Source organism: Pristiophorus japonicus, chromosome 2, assembly GCF_044704955.1.
Source record: "Pristiophorus japonicus isolate sPriJap1 chromosome 2, sPriJap1.hap1, whole genome shotgun sequence".
NCBI classification, from domain to species: Eukaryota; Metazoa; Chordata; class Chondrichthyes; family Pristiophoridae; genus Pristiophorus; species Pristiophorus japonicus.
In genome coordinates this window covers 112690220-112714068 of record NC_091978.1, presented here as the reverse complement: position 1 = coordinate 112714068, position 23849 = coordinate 112690220, and the positions used below count along the sequence as shown (strand labels likewise).

Sequence of the window (23849 nt, the reverse complement as noted above, 5' to 3'; positions counted from 1 at the left end):
TCCTTGTACACCAGTCATTGAAAGAAAACATGCAGGTGCAGCAAGCAATTAGGAAGGCAAATGGTATGTTGGCCTTCATTGCAAGAGGATTTAAGTACAGGAGCAAGGATGTCTTACTACAGTTATACAGGGCCTTGGTGAGACCACGCCTGGAGTATTGTGTGCATTTTTGGTATCCTTACCTAAGAAAGCATATACTTGCCATAGAGGGAGTGCAGCGAAGGTTCACCAGACTGGTTCCTGGGATGGCAGGACTGTCGTATGAGGAGAGATTGGGTCGACTAGGCCTGTATTCACTAGAGTTTAGAAGAATGAGAGGGGATCTCATTGAAAGGTATAAAATTCTGACTGGGTTGGATATACTGGATGCGGGGAGGATATTTCCCCTGGCTGGGAAGCTTAGAACAAGGGGTCACAGTCTCAGGATACGGGGTAGGAAATTTAGGACCGAGAGGAGGAGAAATGTTTTCACTCAGAGGGTGGTGAACCTGTGGAATTCTCTACCACAGAAGGCTGAGGAACCCAAGTCACTGAATACATTTAAGAAGGAGATAGATAGATTTCTAGACACAAAATGCATGATCATATTGAATCATGGTGCCGGCTCAAAGAGCTGAATGGCCTAATACTGCTCCTATTTTCTATGTTTCTATGTTTCTAAACACATACTCTAACATTCCAGTGTGTTCCAAGAATATAGCACATTCTGGGATTGAAATTACATTGATAAACTATTTGAGCTTCATGTTCTTGCGATTTATGATTGATCTCAACCCTACAATATGCTATAGCCTTGTAATACATTCCAGACTATTTTATACACTCAGCAAGACAGGAGATGAAGAGACATATGGATTTGCTGTGAAGTATGGGCTGGTTCCACTTTTGAAAAAGAAAAACCCTGAATATACTGCAGTAAATGTCTCTCAAAGGAGAGAATTTAAAAAAAATTCTTGGCTGGTAAAAGCTGCTTTCCAAAAAAAGTGAGGTGGAAACCCCATTTAAGGTGCAGAAACTGGATTTCTGCTGCACTTCCGCTGAATTTACAGCAGTAGAGCAGAAGGAATTCTGAGGAGATTAAACACCCCACCCACGACTCTGATCACGCCAGTTGTTACATACACCTCATGAACCTGCCAAGGAACCTACTCAATCATTGATTTTTTCATTTAATTTTAAATATGGTCACTCACTTTTGTTACACAGCACATCATATTATCTATTTGGTCTCAGCTTAATGAGGACCATAGGCAGGTTGTATCACTATGTCTGGGCATGGTGCCCAAATATTACAATTGATATCACACAGATCACTCAGCCACTGAATAAACATAGTTATTTTAAACCGAATCAAAAATATCTGCTGAACTAATTTAGCCACTGTTTATTATAATTCTCAATCCCAACAAAATAAATAGAATTATATTTAGGATTAGTTTTATTCTGTTGACAAGTCCAAACCAGTTTATAATGTAGATTTCCCTCACCAAATGTTTAATTTCAAATATTACATTTATTTTCTCATTTTATTGAGTTATGTATTAATATCACATTATAAAACACTCAGGAAAATTCCCCAGTCAACTCATTCACAGATTTACTTTTTTGTGGGTGTGGAACACAGCAATGTGGCTCACTTTATAGGCCAGGATTTTCTGCTTTGATGGAATCCTGCTGCAAATTTGTCAGGGCAGGAGTTTCTGAATGGACAAAAGTGGAGAAGGTGTTCACAATTTCCTGATATGTGCTGCCGATGGGTGAAGCTCTATGCCTACTGTGTGCATTCAGAAACCATTCCTCTACCCTCAAAAGAGCTTTCTTGCTCCAGTGAATTAATCCCATTTGGGATTACTTGTTGCAGATTTTTGTGTAAATGATCTTTCAGAGCATTCAGTTGAATAGGTAATTAAACCAACAAGATTTTTAAAAAAACATGTATTTAACTAACCTGAGTTTGCTGAGGTCCAATTTCAATTTTTTCCAATAGTTTTATAAGGAAACTGTTAACGCTGGACCAAGGGTAAATGCTGTTGGAACCATCAAGTACGATCACAATATCAAGTCGTGACTTGCAAGCTGCAATTACAGGATGTAATATATTTAACAGAAATTAACATCCAACATATTTTAAAACAGCAGTACAATATCAATATGCCAACAGTTTGGGAATTACAAGCACAACTTGAATATGGAAAAGGGAGAGGGAACCAATACAATGCATCCTAACAACCATAAATGGGCACACGAGGTAAATTTACAAGTTTGTGATCCCAGTAGGGAGTCTCACGCACTAGCAACACATATCAGAAATACTATTTGTGGACAGCACATCCCTGAATTCCGAATATATGTTTCTGATGGGTGAGGCTTCCCAGTGGAAGTGTTGACTTGCAAAATTATCTCCACGACACTTTGTTTAAATACAATAATTTAGCATGATGCGCAACACAAAACAATGTTATAATCAGAATTATACAAAATTACAGATCTCTTTATCCATTAGTTTCTGCTTCTTTGTCAGTGAAACTCTGTAACAAGATGTGGGTTCAACTAGATGTCTGCCAGGTAATTTACTCGTTAAATTTTTTTTCCTACCTCCCTGTGAAAGAGCACACATTTTTGATTGCATCCCCCCTTGGCAACCTCGTAGATCAAAGATCTTCTGTGGGGATTGGTAGCTGCGACCTTGCCTCCAACTATTGGGCCCAATTTTCCCCAATGCCATTTTTTGGCGTATTTCAAGAGTTAGGCCTGTTTTGTTTGGCCCCGACTACTCCCAAAAAATAACTTGCAAGTTTTCCCGTTCTAATTTTTGAAATTGGCGCCGTAAAGCCTGTCCTTTAGCTTCGGGGGGTGGTGCCTAATGTTTGTGCCGATAAAACGATGCCCCTCCCCTTCTGCGCATGCGTGAAAAAAATGAAGTTTTTTATATGACTGCTTTGGGCATGCATGCCCAGTACACCTCCCGGTCTGCATTCGGTCATTTTTAAAGAGCCAGTTGTGTATGAGAACTTTGAGCGCTGTATGAGAACTTTAATTCTCAGTGGAAAAATTGGAGCTGCAATATGTAACGCAGCTCAAGGATCAAGGATTGTTCACAGGAGGAAGTGGAGGCACTAGTTACTGTAATTGAGGCCAGATGGCACAAGCTGGATACATAAAAGCTTCACTAAAAGAAATTAAGAAACACTGGAACCACCTGTGCAATGATGACCACCCCAATATCTGGAGGCCAGTGAAAAAAGAAGTGGTAGGACCTTGGTCAAGTAATTAGTGTAAGTAATATTTTAAATTATTCACTGGAATGGCAATTGTAAATATGACCATCTGTATGTCTCACCCAGCAGAAAGACATCCTCTCGAAAAAGTTATATTTTCACCTTTGCAAAAGAGAGAGAACTTGAACAGGAGGAGGCCCGGCAAATCTGTACCCACTGACACACTTGGAAGACAGGGTCACTGCTTTGATGGGTCCTGCCTGGAGAAAAGCAACCACCACTGCACAAGCTGGGCCCACACTCGAGGGAGAGGGTAAGTTCTGCAAATTCAACATTGTGACTTTGCTAAAAGTCAACTACTGCGCGGGCTAGCCATGTTTCGGTTCATGGGGATGTCTCTGTCAGCTAAGTTTTGGTTGATGCAATGCGCTACCATTCATCATGGTTCTTCAAATGAGCCTGCTGCTTGCGCTGTGTGAGACTACTCATGCCACCCACCCTGCCCCCTCCTCTGCTGCTAACCATTTGTCTGTTCTGTTAGATTTTGCAGAACTTGAGGCCAATCCTGACGAGACTGAAACCGATGCAGAAGACCAAGAGCATGGGGGTGAGGGGGAGGGGCAGGGGGAGGGGGAGGATGAAGCCCTCACTGTTGTACTCACTCTGGAGATGGTGCAGGTGCCACCCATTGAGGTGCCAACCACCCCTTTCCTGAGTGGTACGAGTGTTGTGGCATTCCATGGTTTCACACAGTCCGAGGTTGTGGGTTCCAGTGAGATGCAGCAAGGCACACCCAGGGCCCCACCGTCTGCGGCTGCGGGTCCCAGTAGGATACAGCGAGCCACACCCAGGGCCCCACCATCCAAGGCTGTGGGTCCCAGTGGGATGCAACGTGCCACACCCAGGGTGAGGAGGGGAAGGAGAGCACGACAGCGCTCTCCTGAGGTGCAGGATCTAACAGATGTGGTTCAAATGATGCCAATGAGTGCGGAAAGCATTGACCTTACCCAATCACTCCTGAACAGCATCAGTGGGGTAGGTGATGAGGTACTGGGACTGTCGGGAGAAGTAACAACACTCTCACGAGAAATGGGAACACTGTCCGAGCACATGAGGGAGGGAATGTCGCAGGTAGTTGATACACTGTCGGTGAACACGAGGGAGTGAATGTTGCAGGTAGTTGAGACACTGTCAGGGCACATGAGAAAGGGAATGTCGGAGTTAGCTGCTGCAATAAGGGAACACACCCAGACCCCGTGGCCATTGATGGAATCAACTCCCATTCCCACTCCAATCCCCAGACCAGCATCTGAATAGAACCAAGCCGGGCGTTCCACATTACCGTCTGCCCCCCACCAACCCCGTCCCCGCCATCAAGAAGCAAGCATTACCCAAGATGCTCGAAAGAATAAGCTTGGTACCAACCCGAGAAACGTTGCTCCATCGCCTATGGGCAGGGGTGAAGTTCCCAAGACCAAGCACAGCGGGTGGTCTTAGAATAAGGTGGACGAGAGATAGGTGCAGCCTTTGTTTGCTGCTGCTGTTGTTGTTGTTATTATTGCTGTTACTGTTGTAAGTGTTCTCAAATTAAAAGTTTTTTGTAAGTTATGTAAATTTACCAGTTTAAAAGTTTGTAAGTGATCTTAAAGTTTTTAAGTGATCTTAAATGAAAACTTTAAACTTTGATACAAGAATATTTTTATTTAAGTAAGTTAAGTACAAATAAGTGTTAAACTTTTGAATAAAATATATTTTAAATGATAACTGAATCATTTCCATTATTTGTTCCATTAATACAACACAACATTACGGAACAGGTCCAAACAGTAAACGTGGTCCATTTGGAATAGTTGCCGCTGAACCTTCAAGCAGCAAAGTGTTCACGGATGAGCTGCTGGCTCAAGGCTCGAGCAATCGTTAAAGTGATATGACAGCCTGCCCTCCTCCACCATCATGCTCCGGGTTCAGGTAGTTGCATGGTTTCCTCACCCTTGTCCTCCTCCACCTCCACCTCGTCATCTGCATCTTCCTCCTCATCATCAGCCACTCTCACCTCGGGTGGGTCTTCTACTATGAGCTGCTGCTGCCTCATGATGCCTAAGTTATGCAGCATGCAGCACACAACAGTGAACTCATCAACAATCTCAAGGGAGTATTACGTAGCCTCCGGAATGTTCCAGGCATCGGAAACACTGTTTCAAGATGACAATGGTCCTTTCTATTATGCTGCACGTCGCAATGTGTGACATATTGGTATTCCCGGTCAGCTTCTGTCCAGGTTACATTTAGGGGCGTCATGAGCCAGGTGGCGAGGCTGTACCCTTTGTCTCCCAGCAGCCAGCTCTGCCCTTCTGGCTGCTGCTGAAACATGGCAGATATAGCGCTAACCGTAGGATGAATTCATCATGGGTGCTCCCAGGGTAGCTCGCATCAACTGCCATGATACGATGCATGTCATCAAACATGTGCTGCACATTCATGGAGTGGAAGCCTTTTCTGTTCCTGTACATCTCAGAATCCTCCAAAGGTGCTCGCAAGGCGACGTGGGTACCATCAATGCAGCCCTGTACCTTTGGGAAGCCAGCAATCCTGGAGAAGCCCAAAGCCTGTCATGCATTACCTGGGTGGTCATGGAGAACTTTATGCAATCATTCCTCCGGGTATATAGTGCAATCGTCACCTGCCGAATGCAGATATATGTTGCATGTTGAGAAATAGCGCACACATCCCCAGTTGTGGCCTGGAATGATCCAGATGTATAGAATGAAAGTGCAGCTGCAACCTTTACTTCAACTGATAAAGCAGTCCTCCTGAGGTTTCTAGGTTGCAGGCCTGCTTTTACTAACTCACAAATCTTGGTTACAACTTATTTGCAGAAATGCAGCCTTCTCACACAGCCTGCATCACTCAGATGCAGGTATGAATGCCTGTCTCGATACACCTGAGGTGGATAAGGTCTCCTGCCCATCATCCTACGTGCTCTGAGGTTCCTCATGCGATGATGCCTAATCAATCTTCTCCTCCGCAGCACCATCATGCAGAAGGCTTGCACGAGGTATGTCATTGTCAATATTGTCCCCATGATTAAATTGTAGCTTTGCAAGAAGCTCAAAACAGCAGGATAAAGCACTCACATCTTCTTTCCACTCGCTCTCCCTCCAAGGTCGATGCCCTAGTATGGACCACACCTTGGTCTGCGCATGCACAATAGGCTTGCTTAGAACGGGAAGCTAGACATTCAATGAAGACATTTGGGGTAATGAAGTCTAATGCAATTATTTAATTTTTTTTTCAAAGTACCACCCCACAACCGACCAAATGTCTCCTCACCAGGCTCAAGGGTCAGCCGGCAGGATTGCTCCCTCGCCCGGACACAGGGGCTTGGCGTCCAGCACACCACAACCCCTCCGCCCACCCCGCCCCCCACACTGTGCTTCTTTTGAAGCTGTTGGATGTCTAATGGTTCTCATCCCTTCAGTTTGGCTTCCAACCCCCCCCCCCCCTCCCCCCACCACCACCCCCGGGCTTCCTTTGAAGCCAAGCCCCAAGCCCCTGTGTCTGGGCAAGGGAGCGATTCTGCTTGCCGGCACTCCAACCCTCGAGCCCAGTGAGGAGACGTTCGGTGGTGACTTGGTACTTTGAAAAATAATCAAAAATTAAAGAATTGCATTAGACTTCCATTTTCTCCCTTGTGACTTTGAAAAAATTAAGCTTCATGATGCATATTCTTTGTCTTCTTGACTCCCTCCGAAACTTCGCCTAAAAACAATGGCGTCTTTCAGTGCCGATTTTTTAACGTGCGCTGGTTTTTATTAAGTTCCCAGCATGCTAGGAAAAATGTAAGTTGGCCAAACTTGCTTAAATGTGAAAAACTGGCGCAGGCATCAGGTTACGACGCAAAAAAATACTAACCTAAAAAACTCATACCTAACTGAGTTACGCTGGCGCAGAAACTTTGGGGAAACTTGGATTTTTAATTTACGCCAAAAAAAGCAGTGCACGCCGAAAAAACAGCGTGGATAACTGGGGAATATTGAGCCCATTGAGTTAGTGTGCCAACATATTTCACCAAAGTGTGGCACTATCAAAACACTACTATGGAGGATATCATGCAAGGTGACTGGCTAAAGTGATGAGCATTTAGAAATATGTCAGCATGTGATATATCAACAACCTAATTTAACTTTTTATATATTCTGTAGATTTTATTAACATAATTAGACTAAAATGCATTGTGCTATCAGTGCGTTTTATTTGCTAATATGTACAGCATCTGTACTTTATATTCCATTTAATGACTGCAAAACATATCCATATAATTATGATAGACACCAACAAATATGAACCGTGTGAAATAATCAATATTAAATCAAACTGAAAATCCATTTCAGTTACATATTACATCCTTTTTGGATCAGTTCTACATCCATCATATCAGAGACCTTTGTTTTTTGTTCTTTAGTCAACGTGGGGTTGCAATTCCTCAGGGTTCTGCCAGTTTCCTATTGTACCTCCGGCAGTAGACTAACCAAAATCCTACTTTTGCAGCTTCATGACAGGATATTGCAGGAATCCTCCAAGCCTCTCACCTCACACCATGTGAGAGACTAGCATCTCAGGAACTCATGTTCAATGGTCTAACAGTGCGACAATCAGATCCATGGTTCATCAAGCAGACAACTGGAGTCCTCAACCAGCAATGTTGCTGCCTGGACAGGCCTGGTGGCTTCCTGCAATACAGCTGAGATAGATTGTCCCGTATGAGAGTGGTTTCCTGCATGTTGGTTAGCTTTGCTCTACAACGGGACCAATACATGGAGTCACCATTGGATGAGGACCTTCAGCATGATGAGGGAGATGATACTTGTAATGAATGCACCTGTAGTAGAGCTGTTGCTTTGTGAGTGGTTTAGCCAGTCATGTGATGTTCACAAGACTCAATAAAACCCCAGTCATTTGGGTCTCGGTCATCCACAATGAGGTATGCAGTTGTGAGCCTAGTGGATGAACTGGTAATGCATAGTGTGATTGTTAAACCTTTGTTAATAAACCAAATAGTTCTTAATAGCAATGTGTTGCTATGAATTCTTAAGCAAAGAACCCATGAAGCAAATACATTACAATACTGATGAAGAGAAATGATGGTGAGGAACCAGAAGGGCTCCAACACCTTTCTGCAGCCAGAACTCTTCAGCATCAATTCACTGAAGAGCACATCAGATGAACAATCGTTACTTCCCTGCTTAGCAAGTCATGCCCAACATCTATTTGAGTCCTTCCACCCCTCAATTAATAACATCCACTGAAAGGACAATATTGATATTCAAAGCACCTGATATTGCAGGTTCCCTAATCATTACAGGAACTCACTGTACACAAAGATCTTCAAATCTGGAACCAAAAAGCTGGGATCAGTAAAAAATAGTGACCACAAAGGTATTGGAATGTCCTAAAAATGCAACTGGTTGACTAAAGTGCTTTAATGAAGGAAACCTGCCATCTTTATTCTGTCCTTACTATTTGACTCCAGTTCCACACCAATATGGTTGACTCTTAACTGTCCTCTGAAGTGGCCTAACAAGTCAATCAGTTGTAGCAAACAACAACAATGACAAATCGACAAGCCTTCTTCGGCAGTACCTCCCAAACCCACAATCTCCATCACCTAGAAGGAAAGATGTGTGTGAACACTGTCACCTCTCTCTCCAAGTCACACAACATCTTGATTTGAACACATTATTGCCATGTCGTCTTCGTTCCTGGGTCAAAATCCTGGTATTCCCTACCTAACAGCATAATGGGAGCATCTTCACCACAATGACTGCAGCATTTCAAGAAGGCAGCCTACCAGCTCCTTCTCAAAGCAACTATGAATGGACAATAAGTGCCGACCTTACCCATGTATCTACATAAAGAAAATGGAAAAAATAAAAGACTACAAAAAAGATTTATAATTTTAGAGCTGGTCTTATATGCCCTCTTACCTACTCTTGTGCTATTACAAGGTCATGACCCTTTGAGAGACAGGTCAGGACTCTCCAAGTGGCTTTAGCATATGAGATGGAGATCCTTGATCGGATTAGAGTGCTGATCCATTCGATCGCCCAGCCAGTCCAGGACTGAGGAGATGGCAGAGCCCAGAGCCTGCATAACTGACACCTACCATTACCCACGCCAAAGACGCCTTTATGGCGGGCCCAGCAGCAGTGTCTATTGAGGTAACTGCAGAGTTTCCATTCCATGCCTCAGCACCCCACACAATTTACGCATGGACTCCTCCACACTCTGCAACATGTTGGGGAAACTCCCTGGCAGGCATTCAGCAATTGCCAGTGATCAGGAAGCATCTTTCTTTTAAAGGCTGAGCTCCTAAACGCAACATGTTTGTTGTCTGCAGCACAGCTAAGACATGAGCTTGCCCTCCGGCAAGACGTTTCCTGAATCATCCTTTCGACCTCTTCCTGCTGACTTTTGTTGAGTGAATCACCCTGCCCAGACTCCTATAACTCACTAGTTTGGAGTTTCCGCTAGGTTGCGCTATTTTTATTTGTCACAATTCACACAAAGTCAGGCTAGAAGCTGGTCCCGCTCACACAACTACCATTGGAGTTTCTGCTAATTGCGCTCGTTGGCAGGCTTTTGAGGAGGCTCTAAACACTAACTGGATCTTTTGGGCACAATGACACTAATAGATATGTTTTAAAAGCTTTTGAATATATATTTTTTTAATTTAGTAAGCAGCTGTACCCTAAAATAACTAGCAAATGGTTCATAAAAGTTTTTAAAGTCATTTTCAGTTATTAAAAATCGGGTCACTCACAGGTGGTGTATTGCCACTGTGATTAAAAATGCTTATTTTTTTGTGATAAAGCCATTTTCAGCAGTATCAATCAAACTGCACCTAGTTAGCACTCTTAAATAGATCAAGGAATATTTTTAAAGCACATTTTTTTATTAAGTTACGTTTTAAAATGCTGCCTCATTACACTGGTTTATGGCAGATTTTGGGTTCAGCAATATGCAAATGAGTTTTGAGCAGAAACTCGACAATTTGCGCCCGGATCGGCGATTGCGGACAAAGCGGAAACTCTGCCCTGCGATCGCTATCACAGCGAAAAATCGACCCCATTGTACGAGGGAAATAATGAGCTCATTGCAACACTGTAAACACAGCTATCTATTTCAGAATAAATAGGCACTCTCCAGTTCTCCTGATTGCCAGTGCTCAGGAAGCATCTTTCTTTTAAAGGCTCAGCTCCTAAACATCATTCACCGCTTATGACTACAAATCAACTTTCTCTTTACATTCTTTTAAAGAAGTACTGTCCTTCTGATTTGAGAAGTAAGTATTCTGTAGGGCACCATTGACTTTGTAAATTGAGATTCATGCGATTGTTCATTGATTGCATCTACATCAAATATTTCACAAAATCAAATGGTAGCACTTAGAATACATAAATTATTCTCCAGAGGCCTTCACATTGGACCTTTTCTGAACAGTACCTGCCTGAAAAATTGCCCAAGGTGATGACATTGGCCCCTATTTGTTGGGCCTAGTGCATGTGGCAATGAGTGTGTGATTTTAACTGCTCTCTTGTTAGGAACAGGGTAATAATGCCCTGAAAATTATGACAATTCACTTATCGCCCCGGTTCTGCTTGGTTCCCACCTGCAGCCATTTTGGTTGAGGATTCTGAATATAATATGCTGGATGGTGACTGATGACATGTATAGGACCCGAATAACATTTTGAGGTACCAATGGCCGGAGTGGCACAGTGCACTGTTGCCTGGTGTTGAGCTGCCAAACTAAAAAGGGATCACTGCAGGCCTCTCCTGAAAAGATAGATTTAATTATTTTTTGAGAAACCAGGAGAAGCTTTTCCTGGCCCAACAAAAATGTTCCGGTTCTCTGTAAGCCCCTTCACCCTGTGACTGCCTTTCCCCACCCACCAAATCCACCCCGATCCCCCATCCCCAACCCCGCTACCACAGGATAAAATTCTAGCTTAGCTCAACATTGGAGCTGCTGGAATTGCCACCCACATTCCTCCATGCCACCCCACCCCATCCCACCCCCTCCCAACCAGTGAGCTGTCGAGAAGTGCTGGAACAGCACTTGCAGCTCACACATGAATATGGAAATGAGCCCCTTAAATGGCTTGTGCCTCGTGCCAAGGACAACAGGCGAGAGCATGACCACACTACCTGTCTCCTGCCCGATGCCCACCTGCAGTTATATTCAACCCAGTGTTTCTGATTTTACGTTATTTTGCATGTGAACTGTGGATGCATTTTCCGACTGGCACTGTTGTTATACTTGAGACATTCATACTAATTTCCTAGTGTCTTTTTTTAAATCACAGACATCAACCAATTAAGTTATCTAGTTTAATGCTTATGATAAGAAAGTAGACAGAGGAAATCAACCTGAGTGCATAAAGCACTCAGGTAATAGCGTAAATCAGACAATCGACCTTCGTGTGCGATAGCTATGTACCCCTTTTTAGTACTGAAACAATGGGGTCAAGTTTTGGGCCGCAGCGAGCCACGCCTGATTTCCTCACTCAAAACCGTGCCGAAAACTTACCTTGGTATTCTCCACTCCCTCAGGTCGATCCAGGCCCTCGGCGCAGCGCAGCACAAGCTACTACTGCACATGCGCTACATTGTGCGCGCATGTGCAGTAGCTCCAGGCACCCGAAACTGTGTGGGAGAGATCTGAAGCATGCCGCCCCTAGCCCTGGCCGAATGGGCTCACTGGGGCAGCGAAGGTCGGACTGCGCCTCCCTCCTCGAGCTGCTGCTCTGGCTCTGGCTCCGGCTCTCCCCTCCCGCCCCCCATCCCCCGTTCAGCTTCCGCTCCCTCTGGCTCCCTCCCGCAACCCCCCCCCCGCCCAGCTCCCGCTCCCGCTCGCACCCCCCCGCCTCCCAGCTCCCACACCCGCTCCTGCTCTCTCCCGCCCCGCCCCCCCACCCCAGCTCTCGCTCCCGCTCGCACCACCCCCCCACACCCATTCAGCTCTCGCTCCGCTGCCTGCCGCTCCCCTCCCAGTTCCCGCTCCGCTCAGGCTCCCCCCACCCCCCTTCAGGTCTGGTCCGCTCCCTCTCCACGGCCCACAGATGGTAAGGAGGATCGGCCTTCGTTTGGTAGCGATCCTCCTTACCGCTTACCGCATGGCATCTTGTTGGGGGCGGGCCCCGCCCGAAGTCTTCGCCCCAGCTTCTTCTCGTCGGCCGGGCTCGTTCAGCCTCCCCCTCTCCTCCCTCCCCTTCTCCCTCCCTCTCCTCTCCCCCCCTCTCTCCCCCATTCTCTCCCCCCCTCTCTCCACTTACATTTGTAAGTGGCTGGACACACCCCCTTTTAAAAAAAAAAATCTGTTCTAAAATAAAACTATTCTAACTCACTAGAACTGGAGCAAATTAAATGCCGAGAATTGCAATTTTTAAGATACTCCATTCTAAACTAGTTGCTCCAAAAAAATAGGAGCAACTCAGGCCGAAACTTGACCCCAATATTTCAGTTCTAAAATAGGCATTAAGACTTAAAATTTTGTTTGATCTTGAAATGGAAGGAAATTAGAATCAGGCAATAAAACAAGATGTAAAGGAATATTATAAAGTTCTCAACGAATATACATTCTGTTATATATGTAACCCTTGGCAACCTGTATCACACCACCACCAGAGGGCCTACCTGCTGGAGTCTCAAGGGATCCCAGCATCCCTTGGGTGCACTGTGTATAAGCAGGCCTTCCACGCTGTACGAGCACACTGGAGTTTAATTAAAGGAGCTAAGGTCACACTTACTCATTGCATACAGTACTCAGTTTCATCCTTTATTATGAGAGTAACAATTGGCGATGAGGTAACGAACAACCACGCAAAAAAGCAAAGAACTGTTGGTATCCTGAAGAAATTCTCAGAAAGGGACGATTGGGAGGTCTTCGTGGAGAGACTCGACCAATGCTTCGCGGCTAACGAGCTAGAAGGGGACGAGAATGCTACCAAACGAAGGGCGATCCTCCTTACCGTCTGTGGGGCAACAGCCTCATGAAGAATCTTCCAGCTCCAGTGAAACCAACAACCAAATTCTATGAAGAATTGTGTACGCTGGTCCGGGAGCACCTAAATCTGAAAGAAAGCGTTTTGATGGCGAGGTATCGGTTCTACACATGTCAACGGTTGGAGGGCCAGGAAGTGGCAAGCTACGTCACCGAACTAAGGCACCTTGCAGGACGTTGCGAATTCGATGGATTCCTTGAACAAATGCTGAGAGACATTTTTGTGTTTGGCATTGTCCATGACGTTATCCTTCGCAAACTATTGACTGTTGAAACACTGAATCTGAGCAAAGCCATAACGATAGCCCAGGCATTTATGTTCACCAGTGATAACACCAAAAAATTTTGCAGCATAAAGAGGTTTCGGCTAGTACTGTACACAAAGTAATGTCGTTTTCAAGCAGGAATATACATGGCAGAACATACACGCCGGCTGCTGCATGACCTCAGATAACCCAGAGTCCGCCATCAATCATTATTGCGAGGCAGCTAACATCTTGTTGGCATTGTGGAGATGACCATCGGGCCCATCAATGCCGCTTCAAACACAGTGTGCAAAGGCTGCAGAACAATGGGACACCTCCAGCGAATGTGCAGATGAGCTGCAAACCCTGCAAACCCTGCAAACCACCATGTTGCAGAGGAAGATCAATTATGGTGGATCAGGCTTGATACACTCCCAATAAAGGACGAAACAGAGCACTGTGTACAATGAGTAAGTGTGACCTTAGCTCCTTTAATAAGATTCCAGAGTGCAGGTACCTCGTGGGTGACCTGCTTATATACCGTGCTCCCAAGGGATGCTGGGACCCCTTGGGACTCCAATAGGTCGGCCCTCTGGTGGTAGGGTAATACAGGTTACAAGTGGTTAAATACATAACATCACTCCCCCGTGAAGTCAACTGTACATTTACTTACAAGGTGAGACGATCTGGGGCTTTTCGCTCCCTTGTTGATCGTCTCGGTACAAATGCGGGTGTGGGTGAGTTGGTTAGTTCTTCACTGGGCTGCTGGGCAGCCGGCCTTGCCGGGCTGCTGGGGATGGTAAGTTCGGCATCGTGGTCAACCATGATGTCAGTTGCCACGTGTGTATGTGTTGGAAGGTCAAAGTTGGTGGTGTCTTCTTCGGGTTGTTCGTAGTTGTTGGTGAACCACAATTTGATTTGGTCCAAATGTTTTCTATATATTTGTCCATTGGCCAATTCGACCTGAAACACCCTACTCCTCTCTTTGGCTATGACTGTGCCAGCGAGCCATTTGGGACCATGTCCATAATTGAGCACAAACACAGGATCATTGATCTCAATATCATGTTACAAATTTGCACGGTCATGGTACACACTTTGTTGATGCCGCTTGCCCTCCATGTGATCATGGAGATCAGGGTGGAGAAGAGAGATCCTTGTTTTGAGTGCCCTTTTCATGAGCAACTTGGCTGGGGGAACCCCAACCCCGGTGAGTGAGTGAGGTCTGGTGCGGTAGCTGAGCAGCACTCGGGACAACCGGGTCTGAAGGGAGCCTTCCGACACGCGTTTCAAGCTTTGCTTGATGGTCTGACCTGCCCGTTCTGCCTGGTCATTGGATGCAGGCTTGAACGGGCAGATGTGACGTGTTTGATCCCATTGCGGGTCATGAATTCCTTAAATTCAGCACTGGTGACTACGACATCAGGCAAGCCATGCATGGCAAACATGGCTCGGAGGCTTTCAATAGTGGCCGTGGATGTGCTTACAGACATTATCGCACATTCAATCCATTTTGAGTAAGCCTCCAAGACAACCAAAAACATTTTGCCTAGAAATAGGCCCGCATAGTCCACGTGGATCCTAGACCACGGTTTGGAGGGCCACAACCACAAAATAAGCGGTGCCTCTCTGGGTGCATTGCTCAGCTGAGAGCAAGTGTTGCACTGGTGCACGCATGACTCTAAATCTGAGTCAATGCTGGGCCACCACACGTGGGATCTGGCTATGGCTTTCGTCATTACAATGCCTGGATGGGTGCTGTGCAGTTCACATATAAACGTATCTCTGCCTTTCTTGGGCAAGACCACGCGATTGCCCCACAAAAGACAGCCCACCTGCAGGGACATTTCATCTTTGCGCCTGTGGAACGGCTTAATCACCTCCTGCATCTCCGCTGGGTTATTGGACCAGCTCTCATGGAGGACACAGTTTTTTACCAAGGACAATAAAAAATCCTGGCTGGTCCAGGTCCTGATCTGGCGGGCCATAACGGGGGACTTTTCATTCTCGAATGCCACCATGACCATGAGCAAGTCCGCTGGCTGTGCCATTTCTACCCCGGTGGTGGGCAATGGCAGCCGACTGAGAGCATCAGTGCAGTTCTCTGTGTCCGGTCTGTGGCGGATTACATAGTTGTATGTCGACAGCATGAGCGTCCATCTTTGGATGCGGGCAGAGGCATTGGTGTTAATCCCTTTGCTCTCAGAGAACAGCGATATGAGCGGCTTGTGGTCAATTTCAAGCTCAAACTTGAGGCCAAATAAGTACTGGTGCATTTTTTTTACCCGGTATACGCACGCCAGAGCCTCTTTTTCAATCATGCAGTCGGTCTTTTCGGCCTTGGACAAACTCCTGGACGCATAAGCGGCTGGTTGCAAGATCCCCGATTCGTTAGTCTGTTGTAACACACACCCGACCCCGTATGACGACGCATCGCAAGCTAGCATTAATATGTTACAAGGGTTATACAGGACAAGCAGTTTGTTTGAACACAACAGATTTCTGGCTTTCTTAAAGCCAGTCTCTCGTGAATTCCCCCATACCCAGTCATCTCCATTGCGCAGTAGCGCTTATAGGGGTTTTAGCAGGGTGCTTAACCCAGGTAGGAAATTACCAAAATAGTGAAGGAGTCCCAGGAACGACCGCAGCTCCATCATGTTCTGTGGTCTCGGCGCGTTCTTGATGGCCTTTGTCTTGGCATCAGTGGGTCTGATGCCGTCTGCCGCAATTCTTCTTCCCAAGAACTCGACCTCCTGCGCCAGTAAAACACACTTTGAGCGTTTCAATCTGAGCCCCATGCGATCCAACCGACTAAGAACCTCTTCCAGATTCTTCAAGTGCTCAATGGTGTCCCGACCTGTAACCAGTATGTCATTCTGGAAAACCACGGTGCGAGGAGCCGACTTTCGCAGGCTCTCCATGTTCCATTCCAAAGGTTGCCACAGCCGACCGAATCCCGAACGGGCACCGATTATAGATGAACAGACCTTTGTGTGTGTTGATGCAGGTGAGGCCTTTCGAAGACTCCTCCAGCTCCTGCGTCATATAGGCCGAGGTCAGGTTCAGCTTGGTGAACGTCTTCCTTCCAGCTAGGGTCGCAAATAGATCTTCTGCCTTGAGTAGCGGGTACTAGTCCTGTAGCGAAAAACGGCTAATCGTTACTTTATAGTCCACACAAATTCTAACCATGCTGTCCTCTTTAAGTACCGGGACAATTGGACTAGCCCACTCGTTGAATTCCACCGGCGCGATGATGCCTTCTTGCTGCAGCCTATCCAGCTCAATTTCCACTTTCTTTCGCATCATGTATGGTACTGCCCGTGCCTTGTGGTGGATGGGTCGTGCACCGGGAACCAAATGGATCTGCACTTTTGCCCCGAGAAGCTTCCAATGCCTGGCTCGAATAACGATGCGAACTTGCTCAGAACCTGGACACATGAGGCGTCGTCGACAGACGAAAGTACTCTGATGTCGTCCCAGTTCCAACGGATTTTTCCCAGCCAGCTTCTGCCAAACAACGTGGGGCCATCCCCTGGCACAAACCACAGCAGACGTTTGTGTACTTCTGCACTGCCAATTACAGACATTAGTTCCTTGGTTTAAGTCCTTAGTTTGGTGTGAATGGGGCTGAGCTTGGGCCTTTGTGCCTTTTTGCCCCACAGCCTGTCGAAGGCCTTTTTACTCATTATGGACTGACTTGCACCCGTGTCCAGTTCCATAGATACTGGAATACCGTTCAGTTCAACTTTCAAAATTATTGGTGGACATTTCGTAGTGAATGTGTGTACACCGTACACTTCTGCCTCCTCGGTACGAGTCTCCAATTCATCCTGATCCACAGTGGATCGATCTTCCTCTGCGACGTGGTGGTTTGCAGGGTTTGCAGCTCACCTGCACATTCGCTGGAGGTGTCCCATTGTTCTGCAGTCGTTGCACGCATAGTGCTTGAAGCGGCATTGATGGGGCCGATGATCACCTGCACAACGCCAACAAGGTGTTAACTGCCTCGCATTAACGATTGATGGCGGACTCTGGGTCATCTGAGGTCGGGCAGCAGCCGCCAGCGTGTACGTTCTGCCATGTATATTTCTGCTCGAAACTGACGTTACTTTATGCACAGTACTGGCCGAAATTTCCTTACTCTGCGAAATCTGTTTGGTGTTGTCGCTGGTGGACATAAATGCCTGGGCTATCGTTATGGCTTTACTTAGATTTGGAGTTTCAACAGTCAACAGTTTGCGAAGGATTGTCTCATGGCCAATGCCCAGTGCAAAAAAGTCTCTAAGCATTTGTTCGAGGAATCCCTCAAACTCACAATGTCCTGCGAGGCGCCTTAGTTCAGCGACATAGCTCGCCACTTCCTCGACCTCCGATCGTTGACACATGTGGAACTGATATCTCGCCATCAAAGCGCTTTCCTTAGGAGTTAGGTGCTCCCGGACCAGCTTACACAATTCTTCATAGGATTTCTCTGTTGGTTTTGCCGGAGCTAGGAGGTTCTTCATGAGGCCATAGGTTGTTGTCCCACAGACAGTTAGGAGGATCGCCTTTTGTTTGGTAGCGTTCTCATCCCCTTCCAGTTCGTTGACCACAAAGTATTGGTCGAGTCTCTCCATGAAGGTCTCCCAATCGTCGCCTTCTGAGAACTTCTCCAGAATACCAACTGTTCTTTGAATTTTCGCGCGGCTGTTCATTACCTCGTCGCCAATTGGTACACTCCTAATAAAGGATGAAACAGAGCACTGTGTACAATGAGCAAGTGTGACCTTAGCTCCTTTAATAAGACTCCAGAGTGCAGGTACCTCGTGGGTGGCCTGCTTAGATACCATGCTCCCAAGGGATGCTTGGATCCCTTGGGACTCCATCAGGTAGGCCCTCTGCTGGTAGGGTAATACAGGTTACAAGGGGTTAAATACATAACAAGGCTGAACTAGAGACTCGAATCGTATCCATGGAACTGGACACGGGTGCGAGTCAGTCTATAATGAGCAAAAAGCTCTTCGACAGGCTGTGGAGCAACAAGGCACACATGTCCAAGCTTTGCCCCATTCACACCAAGCTAAGAACTTACACCAAGGAGCTGATCCCTGTAATTGACAGCGCAGAAGTAAAAGTCTCCTATGATGGAGCAGTGCACGAATTCCCACTATGGATCGTGCCAGGAGATGGCCCCACACTGTTCAGTAGAAGCTAGCTGGGAAAAATACGCTGGAACTGGGATGACATCCGAGCGCTTTCGTCCGTCGGCGACGTCACAGGTGCCCAGGTACTGAATAGATTCCCATCGTTGTTCGAGCCAGCCATTGGAAGTTTCTCGGGGGCGAAGGTGCAGATCCACTTCGTTCCTACATGACCCATCCACTACAAGGCACGGGCAGTACCGTATATGATGCGAGAGAAAGTGGAAATTGAGCTGGACAGGCTGCAGCAAGAAGGCATCATCGCTCAGGTGGAGTTCAACGAGTGGGCCAGTCTGATTGTCCTGGTACTCAAAGGTGACGGCACGGTCAGAATTTTTGGGGACTATAAAGTAACGATTAACCGTTTTTTGCGACAGGACCAGTACCCGCTACCCAAGGCAGACGATCCATTTGCGACCCTGGCTGGAGGAAAGACATTCACCAAGCTGGACCTGACCTCAGGATACATGACATAGGAGCTGGATGAATCTTTGAAAGGCCTCACCTGCATCAACGCGCACAAAGGTCTGTTCATCTATAACAGATGCCCGTTTGGGATTCATTCAGTTGCAGCAATTTTCCAATGGAACATGGAGAGCCTGCTAAATTCGGTTCCACACACCGTGGTTTTCCAGGACGACATACTGGTCACAGGTCGAACATTTGCAGAATCTGGAAGAGGTTCTAAATCGGCTAGATCGCGTGGGACTCAGGTTGAAATGTTCGAAGTGTGTTTTCCTGGCACCAGAGGTCGAGTTCTTAGGAAGAAGAATTGTAGCAGATGGCATCAGACCCACTGACACCAAGACAGAGGCCATCAAGAACGCGCTGAGACCACAGAACGTGACGGAGCTGCGGTCGTTCCTGGGACTCCTCAACTATTTCAGTAATTTCCTACCCGGATTAAGCACCTTGCTAGAACCCTTACATGTGTTACTGCGCAAAGGAGATGACTGGGTATGGGGGAATTCGCAAGAGGCTGCCTTTGAGAAAGCCAGAAATCTGTTATGTTCAAACAAACTGCTTGTTCTGTATAACCCATGTAAACGATTAGTGCTAGCTTGCGATGCGTCATCATACGGAGTCGGGTGTGTGTTACAACAGGCTAACGAATCGGGAATATTGCAACTGGTCGCCTATGCGTCCAGGGGTCTGTCCAAGGCCGAAAGGGCCTACAGCATGACTGAAAAAGAAGCTCTGGCATGCGTTTACGGGGTGAAAAAAATGCACCAGTATCCGGTCTCAAGTTTGAGCTAGAAACTGACCATAAGCCACTCATATCGCTATCCTCAGAGAGCAAAGGGATTAACACCAAAGATGGACGCTCATGCTGTCGGCATACAACTATGTAATCTGCCACAGACCGGGCACAGAGAACTGCGCTGATGCTCTCAGTCGGCTACCATTGCCCACTACCAGGGTGGAAATGGCACAGCCTGCAGACTTGCTCTTGGTGATGGATGCATTTGAAAATGAAAAGTCACCCGTTACGTCCCACCAGTTCAGGACCTGGACCAGCCAGAATCCTGCGGAGATGAAGCCGTTCCAGAGGCGCAAAGATGAAATGTCCTTACAGGCGGACTGTATTTTGTGGGGTAATCGCGTGGTCTTCCCCAAGAAAGGCAGAGAAACGTTCATACGCGACCTACACAGCATACACCCAAGCATAGTAATGATGAAAGCCATAGCCAGATCCCATGTGTGGTGGCCTGGCATTGACTCAGATTTGGAGTCATGCATGCGCCAGTGCAACACTTGATCTCAACCGAGCAATGCACCCAGAGAGGCACCGCTAAGTTTGTGGTCATGGCCCTCCATACCGTGGTCTAGGATCCACGTTGACTTTGCAGGCCCATTCTTAGGTAAAATGTTCTTGGTTGTTGTGGATGCTTATTCAAAATGGATTGAATGTGCGATAATGTCTGTAAGCACGTCCACCGCCACCATCGAAAGCCTTTGAGCCATGTTTGCCACACACGGCCTGCCACAATGGGCCTTTTTCACCAGTGCTGAATTCAAGGAATTCATGACCCGCAATGGGATCAAGCACGTCACATCTGCTCCATTCAAGCCCGCATCTAACGGCCAGGCAGAACGGGAAGTTCAAACCACAAGCAAAGCTTGAAATGTGTGTTGCGAGTCCTGCTCAGCTGCCGCACCAGACCCCACTCACTCATCGGGGTTCCCCCAACTGAGCTGCTCATGAAAAGGGCGCTCAAAACAAGGCTCTCTCTTGTCCACCCTGATCTCCATGATCACGTCGAGGGCAGGCGGCATCAACAAAGCATGTATCATGATCGCACAAACTTATCACGCGATATTGAGGTCAATGACCCTGTGTTTGTACTCAATTATGGACATGGTCCCAAATGGTATTCTGGCACGGTCATAGCTAAAAAAAGGGAGTAGGGTGTTTCAGGTCAAATTGGCCAATGGACTAACGTGCAGAAAGCATTTGGACTAACCCAAATTGCGGTTCACTAACAGCTACAAGCAACCCGAAGAAAACACCACCAACTTCGACCCTCCAACACACATACAAGTAGCAACCGACATCATGGTTGACCACGAAGTCGAACTCACCATCCCCAGCAGCCCGGCAAGGCCAGCTGCCCAGCAGCCCAGTGAAGAACCAACCAACTCACCCACACCTTCATTTGTACCGAGACGATCGACAAGGGAGCGAAAAGCCCCAGATCGTCTCACCCTGTAAATAAGTGTACTATTGACTTTGGGAGGGAGTGATGTTATGTATGTAACCCTTGACAACCTGTATCATACCACCACCAGAGCATCCCTTGGGAGTACTGTATATAAGCAGGCCACCCACAGTGTACCAGCACTCTGGAGTTTAATTAAAGGAGCTAAGGTCACACTTACTCATTGCATACGGTACTCAGTTTCATCTTTTATTATGAGCGTAACACATTCCATTGAGAACTAAAAACTCCGTGGTAAAAGTGATCCATCCATGGCTAACTAAAGAAGTTAAGGATAGTATTAAATTAAAAGAAGAGGTTTATGCAAAGAATAGTAGTAAAGCTGAGGATTGGGAGAGCTTTAGAAACCTGCTGATGACCAAAACATTGATGAAAAGGGAGAAAATAGAATGAGAGTAAACTAGCAAGAAATATAAAAACAGATTGCAAGAGCTTCGACAAGTATGTAAAAAGAAAGAGAGTAGCAAAATAAGCGTTGGCCCCTTGGAGGCTGAGACAAGTGAAATTATAAATGGGAATAAGGAAATTGCAAGGACTTTAATCAAATGTCTTGGGCTGAATTTTTATGTGGAAGGCAGTTTGAGTGGAGGCTCTGCGGTGAGTGGGAAACCCGGAAGACAAGGATTCGCCTTAACCACAAGGGGGTGGGGGGCAGTGGGACGCACCACAATCACGGGCTGGAGCAGCAAGCTGGGGGGTTGGGTACTCAGCCAAACATCGGGGACCGGGAGAAGAACGGTGGGAGGGACTCAGCCGAAGATTGGGGGCCGGAGCCACAAGGGACGGGGATGAAGGGAGGGTGGGGAGAACACCTCAGTCAAAGATCGGGGCTGGGAGAAGAATGGGGGGAGGGACTCAATCAAAGATTGGGGGCTGGGAGAAGCATGGGGGTTAGGGTTAGGATTAGAGTTAGGGTGGTGGGGTAAAATCAACCAATGATCGTGGGCAGGGACGAGCACGGGGGTGGGGGGAGGGGTATGCTGAAGATTGGGGGCAATGGGCCACTGGACAGTTGGAGGAAAATGGAGGGAGGCATGGGTGGAGAAATTGTGCACAGTTTTGGATTCTATTGAATCAAGGAGCAAGAGATGATTATTCTTTGCAGCTTACCGAGCGATATCCAATATTTCTTCTCCCTTGAGAGAAAATATAGCACACTTCTCCACTCAGTTCAGTTCATGAACTCAATATGAACCTGAGTTTGACACGCCACTGGACTGTGGGTTTTGTCAACATCTTCGATGCTGCCAAACTGGTCGCTTAGCAAAACATTTGACATCACGCATGATTTCTTACAGTATTTGTATTTCTGATTTTATTGAAAAGGTTTTCGCAAATATGTTCATAGTGCGGTTACAGATAGTGACCTGAGACTTTGTTACCCCTGTATTTTAAATGCTTCTTGAACATTTAAACCCACATACATGAGCATAATCATTTGTGAACACCGACTTTTATTGCTCTTCAAATGCAATCAAAAACTTTATCCAAAGTAGTGTTATATTTATACACTTTCTCACATGGCCATTACATAAGAACATAAGAACGTAAGAATTAGAAGCAGAAGTAGTCTGTACGGTCCCTTGAGCGATACCAAATTTAGACCCCTAAGTTTCTCACTTGCTTAGCCCCTTGATTCCCCACTATTTTTGGTATTCTTATTGTGTGTTTTACTCTGAACACAGATACAAAGGGGGGAATGTTAACCTGAAAAAATCGGAGCGGGGAGGGGGAGGATAGTTAGTGTTAACAATTGGAATCCCGACCTGAAATCGCCTCCAACCCGCCCACTTCCGGTTTTACTGGAGGTGGGATGGGGGCGGGCAGCCATCCCGCTGCCAGGAGGCGGGATGTCAGTTTAAATATTACAATGTGGTTGGAAGCCTCTTCTTTAACCTACATTTCGTGTTCAACTGTGGCTGGTCAAATTTTATACAATAACCCGATAGTTACAGCAAGGCGAAGACTGCTGCATCGAGGGAGTAAATGCCGATACAACTACCTCCTGGATCCAGGGTTCCCATCTAACCAATCCCGCGTTTGGAAACCCCCACCCCCAGGCCTCCGATTGCCTCCCTGAACTCTTTTACCACCCACACCCCACCCACCCTCCAAGCCAGAGCTCTTTAGCATCAAAACCATGCAGATTCTATGGGGGGAATTTTAACTTCGCAGAGCGAGTGGGTTTGGGAACTGTTTCGGGAGGTGGGGGTAAAAGCACTGAAATTGACAGTGCGTCGGAAAGCTGGCTCCAACTCACCAACTTCCGCATCTAACTGCAGTACATTGGGCTATCTATATCAACAACAACAACCTGTATTTATATAGCGTATTTATCATAGTGAAACATCCCAAGGCACTTCACAGGAGTATTATGAGATAAAAATTTTATACCGAGCTGCCTAAGTAGAAATTAGTGCAGGC

The 23849-nt window shown here is 46.6% G+C and overlaps 1 protein-coding gene across 1 annotated transcript in view; it reads right to left on the bottom strand.

Moving 5' to 3' along the window:
- itga1 (integrin, alpha 1) overlaps positions 1 to 23849 on the bottom strand; it is a 356017-nt gene that overhangs the window by 234594 nt on the left and 97574 nt on the right. The window contains exon 6 of the mRNA XM_070862517.1: positions 1949 to 2076. Coding sequence (XP_070718618.1) covers positions 1949 to 2076 — 128 coding nt within the window. The remainder of the gene's footprint in view (positions 1 to 1948; positions 2077 to 23849) is intronic.